We start from the raw sequence: 18,446 nt of genomic DNA, 5'->3' as shown, positions 1-18,446 counted from the left end.
TGGCGAGGTGCCTGTTTTAAGCCATATAAAGAGCGATGTAGCCGACAAACTGAATTAGGTTGTGAAGCATCAACATAACCTGGTGGTTGCATCATATATACAGTCTCATTAAGTTTGCCATGGAGAAATGCATTTGAAACATCATATTGAGTGACTGTCCACTTGTTTGAAACTGCAATACTAAGCACTGTGCGAATAGTCGTGGGTTTGACGACCGGTGAAAAAAGTTTCAGCATAATCTTCACCCGGACGTTGATGGAAACCTTTTGCAACCAAACGCGCCTTGTATCGCGCAATAGACCCATCCGCATTCTCTTTAACCCGGAATACCCATTTACAACCCACGACATTTGCATCCTTCGGCAGTTCAGTTAACTCCCAAGTACCAAGTTGTAACAGAGAATTGAGTTCAGATTCCATAGCTTCACGCCATTCACGAAATTGCTTTGCTTCAGTAACACTTTTAGGCTGCCTTGGTGGTAAAACAGACACAAGAACCTTGGGCTTCGAATGACCTGTCTTAGAACGTGTTAACATAGGATGAGCATTAGAAGAAACAGGTTGCGACGGAGCTTCAATAGCAGGCAGAACAGTATGTTCAGTCGCAACACTAGAGTCAACAGCAAGCGGAACCACCGAAGCAGCAGGCACACAGTCTTGACCCGAACCAGAGTTGTCAATAAGACCAATATTTGGAGTTGTCACCGAACCAGAGTTGTCAGTAACAGCAGAAGCAGGTATGTGTGAATGTATAGTTGATGTCGCAACACCTGTAGCAGATGGAAAAATCCGATTGGTGTGATCCAGAGGAGCTGGTGGTGGCCCAAGAATACCAGAATCTGAATTCAAAGGAGGTGTGAATTTGGATTTGATCAAAACCTGCTGTTCCTGCACTTTAGGAAAATAAAATTGCTGCTCATCAAATACCACATCACGAGAGATATATAACCTGTTGGAAGTGACATCTAGACACTTGTATCCTTTATGTATGGCACTGTACCCAACAAACAAACACAAAACAGATCTATTCTCAAGTTTATGCTTATTATATGGTCGTAGAAGAGGATAGCAAACACAGCCAAAGGTTCGAAGCTCATGTAAATTTGGTTTCTTCTTAAACAATTTCTCAAACGGTGAACAATTAGGTAACAAAGATGTGACAACTCTATTCATCGCATACACAGCCGTTTCAAACGCAAAATCCCAATATCGAAGTGGAACAGAAGCATGATTTAATAAGGCAAGACCAGTTTCCACTATATGACGATTTTTTCTCTCCGCACACCCATTTTGTTGCGGTGTATAAGGACACGAAACCCGTAAAGAGATACCATTGTCACGAACAAAAGGTGCTAACGACCTAAACTCCCCACCCCAATCACACTGGAATATTTTAATTTTCTATTCAAAAAACTTTTCAACAAAAGCTCGAAACTGCACAAAGGTGTTATAAACTTCAGATTTAGTTTTTAAACAATACACCCAAGTGTACTTACTATAATGGTCATAGAACAAGACATAATAACGATTTCCATTGGCAGAAACAACTGGGGATGGACCCCACACATCAGAACAAACAAGTTCTAAAGGAGCAGAAGCAGTAAAATTAGACAAAGAAAATGGCAAACGATGAGCTTTAGAGACACTACAAGCAGAACACAAAGAATTTTTATTTGATTCAAATGAAATATTATTTGATCTCAAAGTTGAAATAACTGCTCGGTCATGGGCATGTCCCAGCCAAGAATGCCAACATGAAACAGAAACATGATGAACAGAAGCAAAAGGAGACTTTGAAGGGAAGAACTTGTAGAGACCACGATCAACCGGACCTTTGTGAAGCACTCTCTTCGTGCGGATATCCTTAACAAGAAAGTAATCAGGAAAGAATTCCAATGAGACCAAATTATCACGAGAAAAAGCATTAACAGACATAAGACTAAAGGGAGATTGCGATGAATATAGAACATTATTCAAGCGAAATTTAGAGTTGTCACATAAAATAGTGCTACCAATATGAGTAATCGAAATTGTATTACCATTGCTCACAGTTACTTCATCGGGTCCATGATACTCAGCTTCCAGTGACAGATTACTCAGAGACCCAGTCAAATGATGTGTGGCTCCTGTATCCGCGATCCATGGCTGAGCCTGTGGTGAGTTCGAAGTTGGAACAACATGATGAACCTGTGGAGTTTTGCGAGGACTAGGGCACTGACGAGACATATGACCTGTGCCATTGCAATTATAACATACAACAGTACCTCCAGAAGACTGCTGTCGTGTAGAACGATCAGATGAACCATAACGATCAGAGGAATTATAACCACGACCACCCCACTGATTCCTCCCACCTCTGCCACGCTGACCACTGTTTTGTCTAGAAAAAGATTCCTTACTACTATACAACGCAGTAGCAGGGGACAAAACAGCAGCTTTTCCTAGTTTATTAAGTTGTTGTTCTTCAGACAGTAATAACCCCCGCAACTCATCAAAACTGATTGGCTGTAAACGTGCTTCAATAGAACGAACAAAAGGTCTATAGTCGGGACCAAGTCCGTCAAGAATAGCACCGACAAAATCTTCATCAGATATAGAACTTTGTAATGCCTGCAATTGATTAAACAATGACTTTGCCCGTTGCAAATACACTTCAATAGACTCACTACTTTGATCAAGATGATGAATCGCGCTTTTGAGGTGGCGGATCTGAGTTCGACAACCAACAGAGAAAGATGTAGCCAACTTATTCCAGGCTTCCAAGGCAGAGGACACACCAACAATGTTGTTTAACAACGGCTCAGTTAAGGAGGAATTGATCCATCCAAGGACAATCTGATCCTCTAAATACCAGGTAGTGAACGCAGGATTTGGAGTATTATTAGCAAGCACAGGAGGTGGAGGAGTGAAATTTGGGTTAATATGATTTTCAAGATTGTACCCTCTTATGATAGGCAAGATCTGGGTTTTCCATAGAATATAATTGCTAGAAGTCAATTTGACACTAAGCTGATTGGAGACATTTGGAACAGAGGAAAAAGAAGCAAAGACAGAAGGAGTAATCGAAGATTCACGAGCAGGAGAAGTAGAAGAAATAGAAGGGGTTGTCGTATCTGAGATCTCACTACTTGAACTCATGGTAATTAACCCTAGATGGGCTCTGATACCATATACAGTTTTGGTGAAGAGGCTACTTTTCTCATTAGCTGAATAGGTAATTATATGCAGTGTTTACAGTGTTTGACTATAACTCTAAGTCTAAGATAAATATACAGCTAATAGAATTACAAATACAACAAATAATAAGGCCTTATCGTCTAACAAAAACTGATTGAGAGAGAGACAAGATAAAAAAAAAAAAAAAATTCAGCTAAAACATCCCTAATTTTTTTGTTGATTTTTTAAAAGATGGAATTTTCATTAAAAGAAATTTATTATTTATTCATTGCTTCTTTAATTTAAAAAAAATATGAAAATGTTATTTAAAAAAAATTATTGAATAAAAAATAAAATATTTATGATATTTCACATTTATATCAAATACTTTAAATTTTAAATAGTAAAATCAAATATTTTAAATTTGTTATAATCGTTGCAAAGAGAATCAAATTAAATTTAGAAAAGTTAATAGTATATAATAATATAGTCCTTAAAGTTTTATTTTACTAATTAATGTTGCAAAGATTAAACTAATGACGTGATTGGAATAGAATTAGGTTGCGATTAGCCTGAACACGCAAGGAGATAATGTGAGGTGGTGGTGGATGCCCACAATAGTTATTTCTATACTCAAGTCAATAACTAGATGAGGTATGTAATGAAATATTTAGAGTTTTAGAGTTTTAGAGTTTGAGAATAGTGTATTTTGGTCCTTGTGGGGTTCTATCTTTATACCGTAAGAGATAAAGATGAATATAGTACTTTTCTAATAATCTGACGGTAATATAGCCGTTTGGTTGATATGGAGTATCGTCAGCCATTAGACGGAAATCCCATGATCACATGTGTAATGCAGATATGCTAGGCTATGCATGATAATGGTAACTTCATATCAAGACTCACCTTATTGGTGGAAGGGCGAGTCTCCTGACAATGGTTCGGGTGCTAAAATATTTAGACCATCTCTTTCTTATGCTGGTCTGTATTTTCTATATATTTGATCCTTGTCACGTGTCTCTACTTAATAGCGACAACTTATGCCTTACTTTAGGTGGATGTTATGTAATATCAGAGATCTTCCACTAATCTTCATTTGTTCAGATTTGAAGGAGATATTTTTTATTGAGATATGGGGTACGTGACCCGTTGAGATTGGTTTCTTACTACTCATGTCGTTTTGTCTACTTAGCCTTTTGACGATAACTATAATGTTTATTATGTCGCATTTTAAGCTTGCAGTTGAGACCATCCTATAAAGACCGTTTGTTTTCCCCAAACATTACTTTTGCGTTCTTCTACAGTAGCAGAAAATGACAACAAGGCTCGCTGACTCTCTCAAACTTATAAAGCCATAAGGTTCAGAAGCTTAAGCGCCAACTTTGAAGACATCCTTAAAGAACCGAATCACAAGAAAATTGCAATAAAATCAAAAACAAATTTAGCACTTCCCTATACCTAAATATGTAAATCAAGGAAAAAAAAACCCTTTAAAATAGCAACAGATCAAAATTATTTACACCCATCTTGAAGGAGGAAGGGATAATTTAAAGAAAACCTTAGATCCAAAGAACAAACTTAAAAATTTATAAACTTGATGAATTTTATGATGATTTTATATATTATTAGTGATAATTTAAAAGGGGAGGTATCCATTTTCGATAGTAAAAAATTTAAAAATTAAAATATTCGATTTTAAAAATTGATATATATTAATTTTTTCATATACTTTTAAGAGAGAAAAAACAAAAATCTTTCTAAACAAAGTGCCAAAAACAGAAGAATGCATGGTATACCGTGTGAAAGAGGCATGCAGAAAGGAAATAGAATAATTCATGTGGAAAATTTTAGCTTGATTTGTCAAATTTTTAAAGGATTATCCTTCACTACTGCCACCAGAATAAATTCCTCACCTACAATGTAAAGGGAAGGCATAAATTGATAGCTAGGTTATTCTAAATTTTACTATTTTAAAATTGGATTAAACCTTATCTGTTAAATAAGTTTAATTTATTTATTTTTTTATCAATTCTGCTTAGTATTTTAATTTGTGAACTGTGAAATAAGTTTTGATATAATATAATATAATATTATTTTTAATAATAAAATATAATTTTTTATAATTTAAAATATTAAAACTTAATATTTTAATTAATATAAAAATTAAAAAGATACATATAAATAGAAAAATAAATTTTAGTATAAATAATATTTTATTATTAAAAATAATATTTTTATTAAAAAAAATAATATTTAAAAATTAAATTATAAATCTCCTTTAATTAAAAGAAAGAAATTTAATTAGATTTAATTTTTTAAAATTAAATCATGGTTAATGTTCAACGCCGAAAGCAAAAATTTATTGATTATGATTTATGTGCTCTTTGTGGAGTTGCAAGTGAATCTGTTTTGCATACTCTACGAGATTGCCAACATGTGAAACAAATTTGGAATTCTCTTTTACCTATCAATTTCGTTTCTCCATTTTTTGATATTTTGAATGTGCCTTTATGGCTATCTGCTAATATAGAAAAAATAGGGTTATTGGCTAATGGAATACCATGGGATGTGCTTTTTAGTTCGGCTATTTGGTGGTTATGGAAGCGAAGAAACTTGTTGGTTTTTAATGAGAATAATGACCAGGATACTATTGATGCGTCCTTTATTCAGCTTCGAGCAAAAGAATATGTTCATGCATGGAGGTTTTCGATGCAGGTTGGGTCTGGACCGAGAAGCCGGTCTTTGAAGTATGTTGGGTGGAAGCCGCCAGAAACAGGTTGGGTGGTAGTGAATTCCGATGGTAGTGCATTGTTGTCAGCAGGAAGAGCAAGTTGTAGGTAGATGGCTTTTGGGCTTTCAACGGTTTTTGGGCAATTGTGGAGTAATGAAAGCTGAGCTATGGGGAATATATTATGCTTTAGTATTAGCATGGGATTCAGGGTGGAAGAAGATTGAAGTTCAAATGGATTCTCAACTCGCGTTAGATTTACTTGCAGGTAGAGGTGCATGAGTTTTTAGAGTTGCTAATTTGGTGAAAAATTGTCGTGATCTTATCAATAGAAGCTGGAAAGTCAAGATGGTAAAAATTTACAGGGAAGCAAATGCGGTAGCGGATCGTTTGACTAATTTAACTATTGGTGATGATTTTAATTTGAAAATTCATCAATGGCCTCCTGTTACTATTAAATTTTTACTGAATGCTGATAGATTGGGGCTTTCATGGCCTAGATTAATAAAATAAAGGCCTCTTTTTCTAAAAAAAAAAAAAAAATATCAACCAATCTCACAAGCACACCCACTATCTGTTTCTTCCGTCAGACGCTTTCCAAGATTTTGTATATCTTCATCTTTTATTCCCTTTATTTGATTTTCTGAGAGGGTGATTATTCATTTAGTTTTAATATATTTCTATTTAATATTTATTAAAAGGTAAAATTATTAATTTTAAAAAATAATTTGATAATATATTAAGAAAAAATATAAAAATTATTACTTTAACTGTATTAATTATAGTTTCTTAATGTATATAAAAAACCAAATGAGATGTGAAAGATCTCTCCATCATATTTTGCTTTAAGTACAAAAAATGCTTTTCTTTTTCCTATCTATGAAATCTTTAATAAATTTTATTCTAAGTGAACGATTAAAGTTAGAATAAAATAACTATAATTGGATTGGGTTAGCGGTTAATTTAAAATTTTAATTTGATTTTTTATTTATTTTAATTTGATTTAATTTTTAATTTTAATTCGATTTAATTTTAATAAAAAAAAATAAATCGAATTGACTAGTAATAATAGTATATTATTTTTAATAATATAGAGATATTAGATTATAAAGTTAAAATATTCTAATTACATTTTAAAATACTAAAAATAAAATGTAAAAAATAAAAAATTTATTAAAAATTCAAATCGAATCAGACCAATTCGATTCGATTTGATCTTTGACCAAAATATATTTGATTTAGTTTTTTATTCATTTCACTTCGATTTGATTTTTAATTTTAAAAATTTTAATTATTTTAGTTCGATTTAATTTTAATTAAAAAAATCAAAAAAATCAAATCGAACTGACTAGTGATAACAATATAATATTTTTAATAATATAAATAGACTAAATTATAAGGTTAAAATATTCTAATTAAATTTTAAAATACTAAAAATAAAATTTAAAAAATAAAAAGTTTATTAAAAATTCAAATCGAATTAGACCAATTCGATTCTATTTGATTTCTGACTAAAATCGATTTGATTCAATTTTTATTCATTTTAGTTCGGTTTAATTTTTAATTTCAAAAATTTTAGTTATTTCAGTTCGGTTTAGTTTTAATCAGAAAAAAATTAAAAAAAATCGAACTAAACTAACTAATGATAATAGTATATTATTTTTAATAATATAGAGAGGCTAAATCATAAGGTTAAAATATTGAAATTAAATTTTAAAATATTAAAAATAAAATGTTAAAAATAAAAAATTTATGAAAAATTTAAATCGATCAAATTGAATTAGACCAATTCGATTCGATTTGATTTTTGACCAAAATTGATTTGCATCTAGTAAAACGGAAGAATTATAAATCTCCAAAATAATAGATAGAAATATCGCAAATAGAGCCATTGCGACACTCATCAAAGGAGTAGTTCCCCATCGAGGAACTACTTTACCGTATTTTGAATTCAACGATTTCAATAAATCTCCTACAATAATTCGTCTTGGACTATGATCTAGAACTACCCTCCACACTTTGTGTGTAGCCATAAATTCTATTTGTATTAATTGAGATCTGACTAAAATCGATTTGATTTTTATAAATATCAAAATTTTAATTTTTAATTTATTTAATTTGATTCGATTTTAAACCGAACCGATTGAATGCGTACCGCATAGTTGGAAATCGGAATAGGAGATATATATAATATAAGAGTAGGAGTGTGCCTTGTTTTGAAGAGATCTACGCAGGCTAGATAATCCTCTCCCCAGTATCGCTGAAATTTGAATCCATGATCTTAACTGCTATTGTAGAATTAAGTCATGATCATTATGTCAAAAGTTTAAACTATCAAATGCTATTGTAGAATCAAGTCCTGACCATGATCTTAACCGCTAAAATTTGAACCCATGATCTTAACTGCTATTGTGCCTTCACGTCTGGAAAACAAATTCTAGCCACATTGTAGATATATGGTCTCAAACATAATTCTGAAAAGTGATCTAGTTACTCGGAAAACGCTGGAAAAACTAAACTATACAAGCATCGTGTCCACAAGAAAGTGGGAAGCAACTTACAGTGGACTCCATGGATTAATTTTTACACATCAACAGGTACTGCTGTTGTTTATCAAATAGCAAACTACACAAAGAAGAAAGGGTCAAAGCTTTGGTTATCATCTGATTTGGACTCGAAGCTGACCAGCTTTGTGATAAACATTGGATCAAGTCTAGCGTATGGATTTCTCTCATGAAGTCTTTCGAAGTATGAATGCATTAGTCCATTTTCTCTAGCGATATCAGAGCGCACCCAACCTGGATAGTTTCCTGGTGCACCAGTGACTATTACAGCTGTGTTCTTGTTCGCCAAATTAGCCAGTGCCACCATTACCTCAGGCTCAGTAGCTGATGAGGCATCCACCAAGAAAATGTGACTAAAATGTCCAGCAGCAATGCCTTCGTTACAAAGCCGGAAGCTACTCACATAAGTTGATAATATTACTCTAAACTTCCGGAGTTCCTGAAGGCGCGGGCAAGAAAAACATTCACCTTTATATACACATGACGAGCGTATATCAGTAGGCACCCCATCTATCTCTCGAAATGCAGCATTAGCTCGAAACATATCTGATTTAGGAATGTGCTTCTTCAAGCTTCTTGTCAACAAATCACATGTGCTGTTATTAGGTGCACATATGAGAATTCGGTGCTTTTGAGAGCTTCGATAAAATTCTAGCACAGCTTCTTGGACAACCAATCCAGTTCTTGATAGTTGACTAATTTCATGCCTTGTAGCTTTAGTTACACAGAGTGGGCCCTCAATGAGATAAGGAGGTGGCCCCTGAAAGGATAAGATCTGACAAACTGCGGACATTTGATCGGCATCAAGTTTATAATTACAATATGAAGGTGTTGATTCAGAGCATCTCTTTCTGAAGTTACAATCAGGGAAAATGTAATCTTTAAATAAAGGATCTGAGGCAGCTTCAATTGCTTGATGAGCCCTTTTTAAACACACTCTGTTAAATGAGAAGCTAACATCATATTTGCGAGATGAATGATGCTGAGCATCAAAATCATCACCAAATTCAACCAGCACAGTTGTGCTCCTCACCACACGATAAATAACACCCTGTTTTGCATTTGAAAACATTATAAGTTGTGGATAAAATGGAAATATTAGATGCATATAGATGACCTGAATAAATATTTCTGTCCATAGAATACACTAAATGGAAGTTGTAGTGGCTAACCTGAAATGGCTCAGTCTTATTTCCTGAGGGTCTTGCAAAGACAAAGTCCCTTGATATTAGAAATGGCCGCCTCTCACGACATGCGTCAATCTCAAATGTCACAAAGGTTTTATCTTCCTTTTCATGACTCTCTGTGAAGTATGATAGTTTAAAGACTGATGCTTTTTGCAATTTTAATGTGATATCCACCAATTTGAACTTGCTCCATTTCTGATCCATACAAAAACATTAACCAAGCCAGTGCAAAAGGCTGAATTTGCAAGATCAAAAGTCAAAGCACTGAATAAAATAAAATATGGAAGCAAGACCAAGCCTTTGAAAAAAAATAATATAGTAAATTGCAAAATATTGCAGTCTAAAGGCAGCAGCATGAACTATGTACACCAGTTAATTGTTTCCACATAAACGTATCTACTAAATCAAAAGGTTATGTTTAATAAGTTCTAACCATTTTTGCAGTTGTACAAGTTTTTGCTTGTTCTGTTTGTCATCATACAAGGACAGTTATGGTTTCTTTTCTTATCCAAAAGACCAAAGATGATTTTCTACCAAGCCTACTAGATCAATTTGATTGTGAAAATAATAAATTTATTTTTTTGACATGTTATGGACTATGCAATTGAATGTTTATGCTGTTATTAACAACATGTCAATAAATAAGTTCAATAGAAAGAAAGAAGCAGTACAAGATATTTGGGTTAAGCTAATAGGAGCCTGTAAAGATACTTTATGTAAATAGGCTAAATTTATAGTAATTGTGTACATAATTAAGGATGTGATTGTTTGATATAATTGGGATATGACTAGGCTATAATTACGGAATCAATTTATTTTCTTACCTAGTATGTATTCTTGTAAGTAGTATATATACCCCAATTGGCTTGAGGGGAATCATCAAGCATTTTTCTCTCAAAACTTATGCTTCCCACTTTTTTTGTTTTTTTTGTCATTGTTTTTATGGTATCAGAGCCAAGAAACTTGGTTCAACTGTGAGTGGCAGATCTGCCACCTTACTTTGGAGACTTTCTGGAAATCAGTTGGTCTCATTACCTAACCCATATTTCTCGCCGGCTTCCGATCGGCGACCTGGTGAAGCGCCGTCACCAGAACTTGCCCCACGCGCCACTCAAGCCGTCTGTCTCCAATACACGTCCCGACGCGTGAACTGTTCTCTGGCAACCTTTTCACACCGGCGACCCTTCTTCCAGCATCGCCCGATGATGGCGACTCCAGCTCACTAGGTTCGGTCACTTGCCCAGTCCGTTTTCACGCATCTCTTGTGAACAATAGCTTCGGATTTACTATTCACAGTCACAAATCCTCCTATTTTGGTAGATTCAGGTCCCTATTCAGTCCCCTGTTGTTCCAGAGCCTCTCTCATGTTTGAGAAACAGAACACCCTCAATACAGGTTTTGAGTCCCTTAAACCTTTCTTTTCAATTGCGATGGTGAAGTTGCAAGTAATAATTATGTGTCTTGGGCTACATCAGTAGAATTATAGTTTTTAGGACAAGGGTATGATGATTATTTAACAAAAAATGTCAGTGATATCACTGCCAATAGAACAAACTGGGTTAAAATTGATGCTCAACTATGTAGTCTTCTATGGCATTCATTAAATCCAAAATTGTTTGCTTTGTTTCAATCTTGCAAAACTTGTTGTAAGGTTTGGACTAAGACTAAAATATTATATACTAATGACGTACAAAGCATCTATAAGGTTGTGTTAGATATAGTTCACTTACAACAGAATCCTTAGGATATGGCTAATTACTTGGGTCAAGTAGAAACTTTGAAAGATGAATTTAATTCTCTTATGCTTTTTACTGATGATGTTGATGCGCAAGAAGAACAACGAGATAAATTCTTTATGGTTTTGACATTAATTAGATTGCGATTTGACCTTTGTTATGTGAAAGATCAAATTTTGACTGGTTCAATTATTCTAATTTCAGAAGATGTGTCCGCTAGGCTCTTACATATTTCCGTTAGTAAGAGTGACGCTACAGATATGGAATACTCGATTTTGGCTGTACACCAACGGAATCAAGGACAAGAAGGAAATCACAAAGGTAAAGGGAAGAAGTTTCATTGCTCCTATTACGATAAGAAAGGTCACACACAGGATGCATGTTAGGCATTGTATGGCCGACCACCACGGCCCAATTAACCCGATAATATTGGCAAGTCAGCAGTTCATCTTGTCCAATCTAATGAAGAAGGCCTGCTTCAATCACTTTAACTGGAGAAGACTATAAAGAATACTTGCAGTTCCAAACAGCTAAGCAACATCCTCTATCTTCCAGCATTGCTTACTCCGATAATTCCTTTGCTTGTCTAACTAAGTCTTCACTTATTGGTCCATGGATCATAGACTCTGGTGCTTCTGATCACAATCTTTTCTCTACTCTTATTTCACCTTCCACACCATCTAAAGTCATCTTAGCTAATGGTTCACAAACTCAAATTAAAGGAATAGAAGAAGTACAACTCCTTCATTCTATTCCCTTAACTACTGTCTTGTTCACTCCTGAATATCCATTTAATTTAATTTCCATTAGCAAATTGACCAAAAATCATAATTGTTCAACTGCTGATTCTGTTGTGATGCAGGACTGGAGTTCTGGGAGAATGATTGGAACAGGATCTGAGTCACAAAAATTGTACCACCTCTCTAGTTGCTTTTATTTCTACTACTTCCGTTGAGCTTGTTCATAACCGTTTGGGACATCCTAGTCTTCTCAAATTGCAGAAAATCGTCCCTAATCTTTCTTCTGTCTTCTTTAGCATGTGAATAATGTTAACTTGGGAAACAAACTCGAACTTCATTTCTCAAGCGAGTCAATAACAGGGCCACCTTGATGTTTGACATTGTTCATTTAGACATTTGGAGTCCAAGACTCGGACTTCATTTCCCAAGCGAGTCAATAATAGGGCCACCTCGATATTTGATATTGTTTATTCAGACATTTGGGGTCCAAGTCGTGCCAGTATAACTTTGGGATTTTAGTATTTTGTTACTTTTATTGATGATTATTCTTGTTGCACTTGGCTTTTTTTTAATGAAGAATAGCTTTGAGTTATTCTCAATTTTTCAAAAATTTTGTGCTTGACATACATTATCAATTTAGTGTTCGCATTAAGGTTTTGCGTAGTGATAATGCACGAGAGTATCTTTCCTCTTCTTTTTCTCATTTTTTGTCTAATCAAGGTATTACACCAAACGTCTTGTGCCCATTCTCCTCAACAAAATGGTATTACCGAGCGAAAAAATTGGCATTTGATTGAAACCGCTCGCACCTTACTCATACATCATATGTTCCGCTGTGTTTTTTGGAGCGAGACAGTCCTTACTACTTGCTACTTGATCAACCGTATGCCTTCCTCTGTTTTGCAACATTAGAGTCCTCATTTGGTTCTCTTTCCTAACCAAATCTCCAACCAGTTGTCTCTACGAGTTTTTGGATGTATATATTTTGTTCATGATCATACCCCTAGTAAAGACAAATTCTACCCTAAATCAGTTAAATGTGTCTTTCTCGACCATTCTCGGCTTCAAAAAGGTTACAAATATTATAATCCCACTACTAATAGATATTTGGTCTCTATAGATGTTACCTTTTTTGAAACCTCCCCTTACTTTTCTTCTAGTTCAACGCACAAAACCTTTGTTCCTAGAGTTTTGCCTATACCTGCAACTCTTATCTCTCCATGGCCTCAAGTTAGTCTATCTCCCACTCCTACACCACCTTTTCAGGTCTATACACATCGGCCTCACTCATCTGCTAATAATAATGATACTTCTCTCCCTGATGCAAGTACTTCTAATGACTCACCTCCAGTTCCATCATCACCTACTTTGGTCTTGCTTTCAATAGCAACAACTACTACTTCTCTTGCTCAATGAAAATATGCTTTGAATATATTAGAAGAAACATGCATGTTAGACCGTAGACATGTGGACACTCCCATGGATCCAAATGTCAAACTGGTTCCTAAAGAGTGGGAGCCACTTAAAGATCCTGCTAGATACAGAAGATTAGTTGACAAACTCAATTATCTCACTATCACTCAACCAAATATTTACTTTGTTGTCAACTCAAATGATTAACTAGCTGATGTTTTCACAAAATCTCTTCGAGATTCACGAATCGAGTATATTTGTGACAAGCATGGAGCATATGACATGTACGCTCCAGCTTGAGGGGTAGTGTTAAGATACTTTATGTAAATAGTCTAGATTTATAGTGATTGTGTACATAATTAGAGATATAATTGTGTGATATAATTCGAATATGATTAGACTATATTTAGGGAATCAATTTATTTTTTTACCTAGTATGTATTCTTGTAAGTATTATATATATCCCAATTGTAACAGCATAAACATCAAGCATTTTTCTATTGAGATGTTTTTCTCTCAAAACTTCTGCTTCCCACTTCTTCTTTTCATCATCGTTTTCAGAGTCATTTAGAGTTTTTGCCAGATCTTTTCTATTCTTTTTTTCATCTATACTTGTTTCTTTGGCGAATAAATTTTCAATCTTATTTAGACACACATTCAAATTGAGATGTTTCAAACAACTTCATAACATAGCAATCCTATTTCTTGAAACATCTATACATGACAGGCCAGTTATTTCATCCTTCAGATATATTAGTAGTTTGAACTTTGAAGAGAAAAGTCCACCCAGTAAAAAGTATGACAAAAGATTAAATTATCATTGAAATTTCAAGTTATGCTTGATTCGTTCTCATTGCCTAGAATCCATCTTGTTGTCTCTAAACTTCCCTTCTGCCGCTATTTTTTGCAGTTTCAGCTATATGTTATTCTGAATAGTCAGCTCTTCATGACAGAAAAATAGCATATAGAATAATTAAGATTTCGTAGACATATTTTTGCCATGCAAAATTTTTTGAGGCATAACGGTGTGTTTTCTTATTCAACTAGATTATTGATAAAACTACTCAGAGATATGATTAACATAGTAAATACCTCAATGTAGAAGTCTTCAGCATAAAGAAGAGCAGCAAAATAATCCTTATACGTTGACAAAGTCAATGGCTTTTTCAGAACTTCAGGGACCATGTCTTTCTTGATCAAATCTTGTATATCCTTGGGAGTCATATAAATAGGTAATGTATCCTTTCGAACCCATACATAGTTGGCTTTTGTCTGTTGACCGGTGATATTTGAGGAAGCTGGAGCCAGTGTTGGCTTAAAAGATGGAAGGGGCTTAGACGGTGATGGAGATGACTCAGAACAGGAGTTTTGGATATCAGGAATTTTGATGACATTTGAGGAAGAAGTCAGGGAGGGCTTGGACGATGATAGAGAAGCGTCCAAGGAAGAAGGAGGTGCTTTAGGAACAGGTTTAAAAGAAAATGCTGAAGTTGCAGAGGATAAAGGAGATGGTTTAGAATCAGCTGTTGAAGGTTTAGGGAGGGATACAGATGGATTTAAAGAATATGAAGGTGTTTGAGGGGATGGTTTTAATGAAGAAGTTGGGGATGTAAGAGACACTGGAGATGGTTTAGAAGAAGGTATTTCTGGTATTAATGGTTGCGCTTTTTTTGAAGATAGTGGGAGTTTTGGTGCCTGAGGGGATGATCTAGACGAAGTTTGGGATGCAGGAGATAGCAGTGATGCCTGTGATGGTTTGGAAGAAGTCACATCTGTCGTTAGCGATTGAGGTCGGTACGAAGAAGATGCTCTTGTTGTAGTTTGGGATGAAGGTGGCAGCCAAGAGGAATATGTTTCTGGACTATGGGAAGGTATACGTACATATCTCCTATTACTATCAAAACTACTAGACACATCATAAATGCTTTCCACTGAGTTTACAGAATCACTTGACCTTGAACCGAATATTGCCTTGAAATTGAAAGGAATAACACTTCGAGACACTCTTGGTTCCCGTGTAGTGTTTACATAAAATGTTTCATATTCATTTTCATCTCCATAATCTTCAACACAACAAAGAATACAACGCAAGATTTCAAGAAACTGAGACATGTAGGCCCACTTCCTGCAAAAAGATAGTATAAAACGACAATATTCTTTTGACACAATTTGTTGCACAGAATCATGACACTCAACTCCACCCCATGACAAATAATTTAGTCATATTCTCTATAATCTCACTTCAAAAGGGAGAAATTGATCCATCTTAATAGATAGAACTTAACAGATGAGATTGCTAGGCATGGGGAGACAAATTAAGAGTGGTTATCACCAAAATATTCAATTAATCTTTCTTACTGAAACTAAGGATCGCCTTCTATGACTTGCTTCCTAGAAGATTTTGTTGCTAGTACTAAATAAGAAACTGGGAATCTGCAATTCTGAGCAGAGAAAATAAAGACTTGGTAACTTGGATTTCTTAAGGTCACTTAACCTGCTGCATGCATTTACCAGGACTAGACTGAAACACCAGTTCTAGTGAAGATGAGGAAGCCCAATCCCAGTGTACAGTTGCTGAATTATTGCAACACAAAAAGATATTATAAAGTAAAGAATTCTTGGATCTTGATATAAATTTATTTTGATGACTACCCAAAAGGAATACAGCAAATTATGTTGATTTTGTTTCTGGATCATATTAAATAACATACTCCATGTATGATCGATATTGATTTCTCAATCAGTTCCCTAATTTTCCCCTCCCAAGAACAAAATGAATGCAGATGAATCAGATCAACATAACTTTCAGTAGCTTGATAGAAAAGATCAAAATTACAAGGACCGAAAAAGAAAAAGGGGAAATAAGACAGAACGAGTTAGATGGGAAAGGAATTGACTCACCTGAGACTCCCCAACCTGTGAGAAATGAAAGAGAGAGCAGGACGAACTCACTGAAATGAACAGAGCAGTTCACCACCAATCAACGTTCAACCATCAGCAGCCTTCCCAGAAAATTCACACCCACCACTATATTGCCACATCAGCAGAATGGACCCCACAGGAGACTATCCCAGAAAACGATTCAGATGCTGACCTTCTCTCAAGACTATAAATTTTCCTTGATGGCTAAGAAAAGAAAGTAGACATGTGTAGACCATGCCGGCTCTTTTCTTCTTTTTAAAGGGTGAATTATTATAAATTTCTAAATTTTTATAAAATTAATTAATTCGATCTTTTTTTAAAATTATTTAATTAAAATAATTAATGATTTTAAAAAATATTTATTTTAAATTATTTTTGAATTATTTATATTATTTAATACCTTTAATTTAAAATATTAATATTATTTAATCTCTTTAATTAAATTTAAAATAAATTAATTAATTCTTTAAAGAATGGCATTGTTTATAATATTTAACTATTGATAGTGAAACTTTTTGTTAATTTTATTTTCATCAGATATTTAATTATTTATTTTTAAAATAAAATTAAGTGGTATTTCTATATTTTATAACTTTTAAAAAATTATTTTTATTATCTGATTAATTTTATAACTTATTTTAGTAAAATAATGATTATAAATTCAACGTTTTTAATAAAATTGTAATAAACTATATCAATTACCAAAAATTCAATTATTTTCGGTTAGTAAACATGTTAAAACCAAATCAAACGCCATTGATCATTCAGTCCTATGGGCAAAGTCTAAATTTGAAGATTATTTGTTGTGGATGAGGAAAACGCTTAAGCACAGAATTCGAAGCTTCAAAATAAGAATAAGCTCAATTTTAGCACCAAGAGAGAAGGCAGATTGTGTGGTGATAGGAGCAGGTGTCGTGGGCGTAGCACTAGCGAGAGAGCTTGCTCTCAAGGGTAGAGAGGTATTAGTGGTGGATTCCACCTTGCTCCCACTGGCTGAGCTAGGTCTAGGTGGTTGAGCAACTGGGGCTGCTGGTTCTGCAGGTGGTGGAGGTGGTGGAGGTGGTGTAACATTTTCTGAGGTAGGGTTTGCTGGACTTGGACAATAGGGTGGAGGTGGATACATTGGGTACTGAGAGTATGGTGGGTATGGCATCTGTGTGGGATAAGGGGTGAAACTAGGGTAATCCGACGTACCTCCCATCGAATACCCGGGATGTTGTGAGAAGTGTGGGTAGTGAGGCGGCTGTACAAATCCCGAGGCCTGAGTGCCTCCTTGGGACTCTCCCATTCCTTCTTCTGACATACTGACTCCCAAACTGCCATCCCTCCTCTGTTCTACGTCCATATCATCCCCCATATCCTCTGACGCTCCTCCCTGAACTGTTCCTCTGACTGATCTGCTCCTACCCAGATCCAGAGACCTTCTAGGGTCTCTTGCTACCCTGTCCCTGTTGGACCTGCTAGACATTGCTCTAGGCAATGCTGGAGGACGGGCGCTCATGCCCTCATCCTCAGGTGGTACTCCAGTCAATCTCGCTGATCGACGAGTTCCTCTCATCCTGTTTTCTGAAAAAAAACAGTACACATCACAAGCAACATTAGCATCATATGGTTCATGTGGGCACACATGAACCCTCATCGCATACATCACATATCATAGCATATCATTAATGCACATGCATAAAATCATGGCATTTCACATCATCATGCAAGACAGGACTCCACATCCTATCCTAGTGGACATGATCTTTTCCTATTGTGCTTGACCTTCTATAACCTCTATGAGCCCGACACTCTAGGTCCGACCATATGAACCTAGGGCTCTGATACCATTCTGTAACGACCCGAAAATCGGACCGCTACCGGCGCTAGGATCCGGGTCGACTTAAGGCCGCCGGGACCCGTAGCAAGCCTGACATAAAACCTGTGAACCTGTATAATCCCATACATGATCAACAACATGCATAAAAATTAAAACTTTTCTTTCCATGAATATCAAC

General features: G+C 35.0%; 1 protein-coding gene across 2 annotated transcripts; it reads right to left on the bottom strand.

Annotated features, from left to right (window-relative positions):
• Positions 1-8,306: 8,306 nt before the first annotated feature.
• On the bottom strand, positions 8,307-16,655 carry LOC110619127 (probable RNA helicase SDE3). 2 transcript variants are annotated; one of them, XM_021762378.2, is made up of 4 exons: positions 16,426-16,655; positions 14,617-15,649; positions 9,621-9,830; positions 8,307-9,499 (listed from the first exon to the last, which is right to left on the bottom strand). In XM_021762378.2, exons 2-4 carry the CDS (start codon positions 15,634-15,636, stop codon positions 8,510-8,512), a joined length of 2,220 nt encoding a protein of 739 aa, XP_021618070.1. In that variant the 5' UTR covers positions 15,637-15,649; positions 16,426-16,655; the 3' UTR covers positions 8,307-8,509. The 2 variants fall into 2 exon arrangements, with proteins under 2 accessions (XP_021618070.1, XP_021618069.1); XM_021762377.2 differs by lacking the exon at positions 16,426-16,655 and having other exon boundaries at positions 14,617-16,419.
• Positions 16,656-18,446: the final 1,791 nt, after the last annotated feature.

This window comes from Manihot esculenta, chromosome 7, assembly GCF_001659605.2.
Source record: "Manihot esculenta cultivar AM560-2 chromosome 7, M.esculenta_v8, whole genome shotgun sequence".
In the NCBI taxonomy this organism is placed as follows: domain Eukaryota; kingdom Viridiplantae; phylum Streptophyta; class Magnoliopsida; order Malpighiales; family Euphorbiaceae; genus Manihot; species Manihot esculenta.
This window is presented reverse-complemented; position numbering and strand designations above follow the sequence as displayed.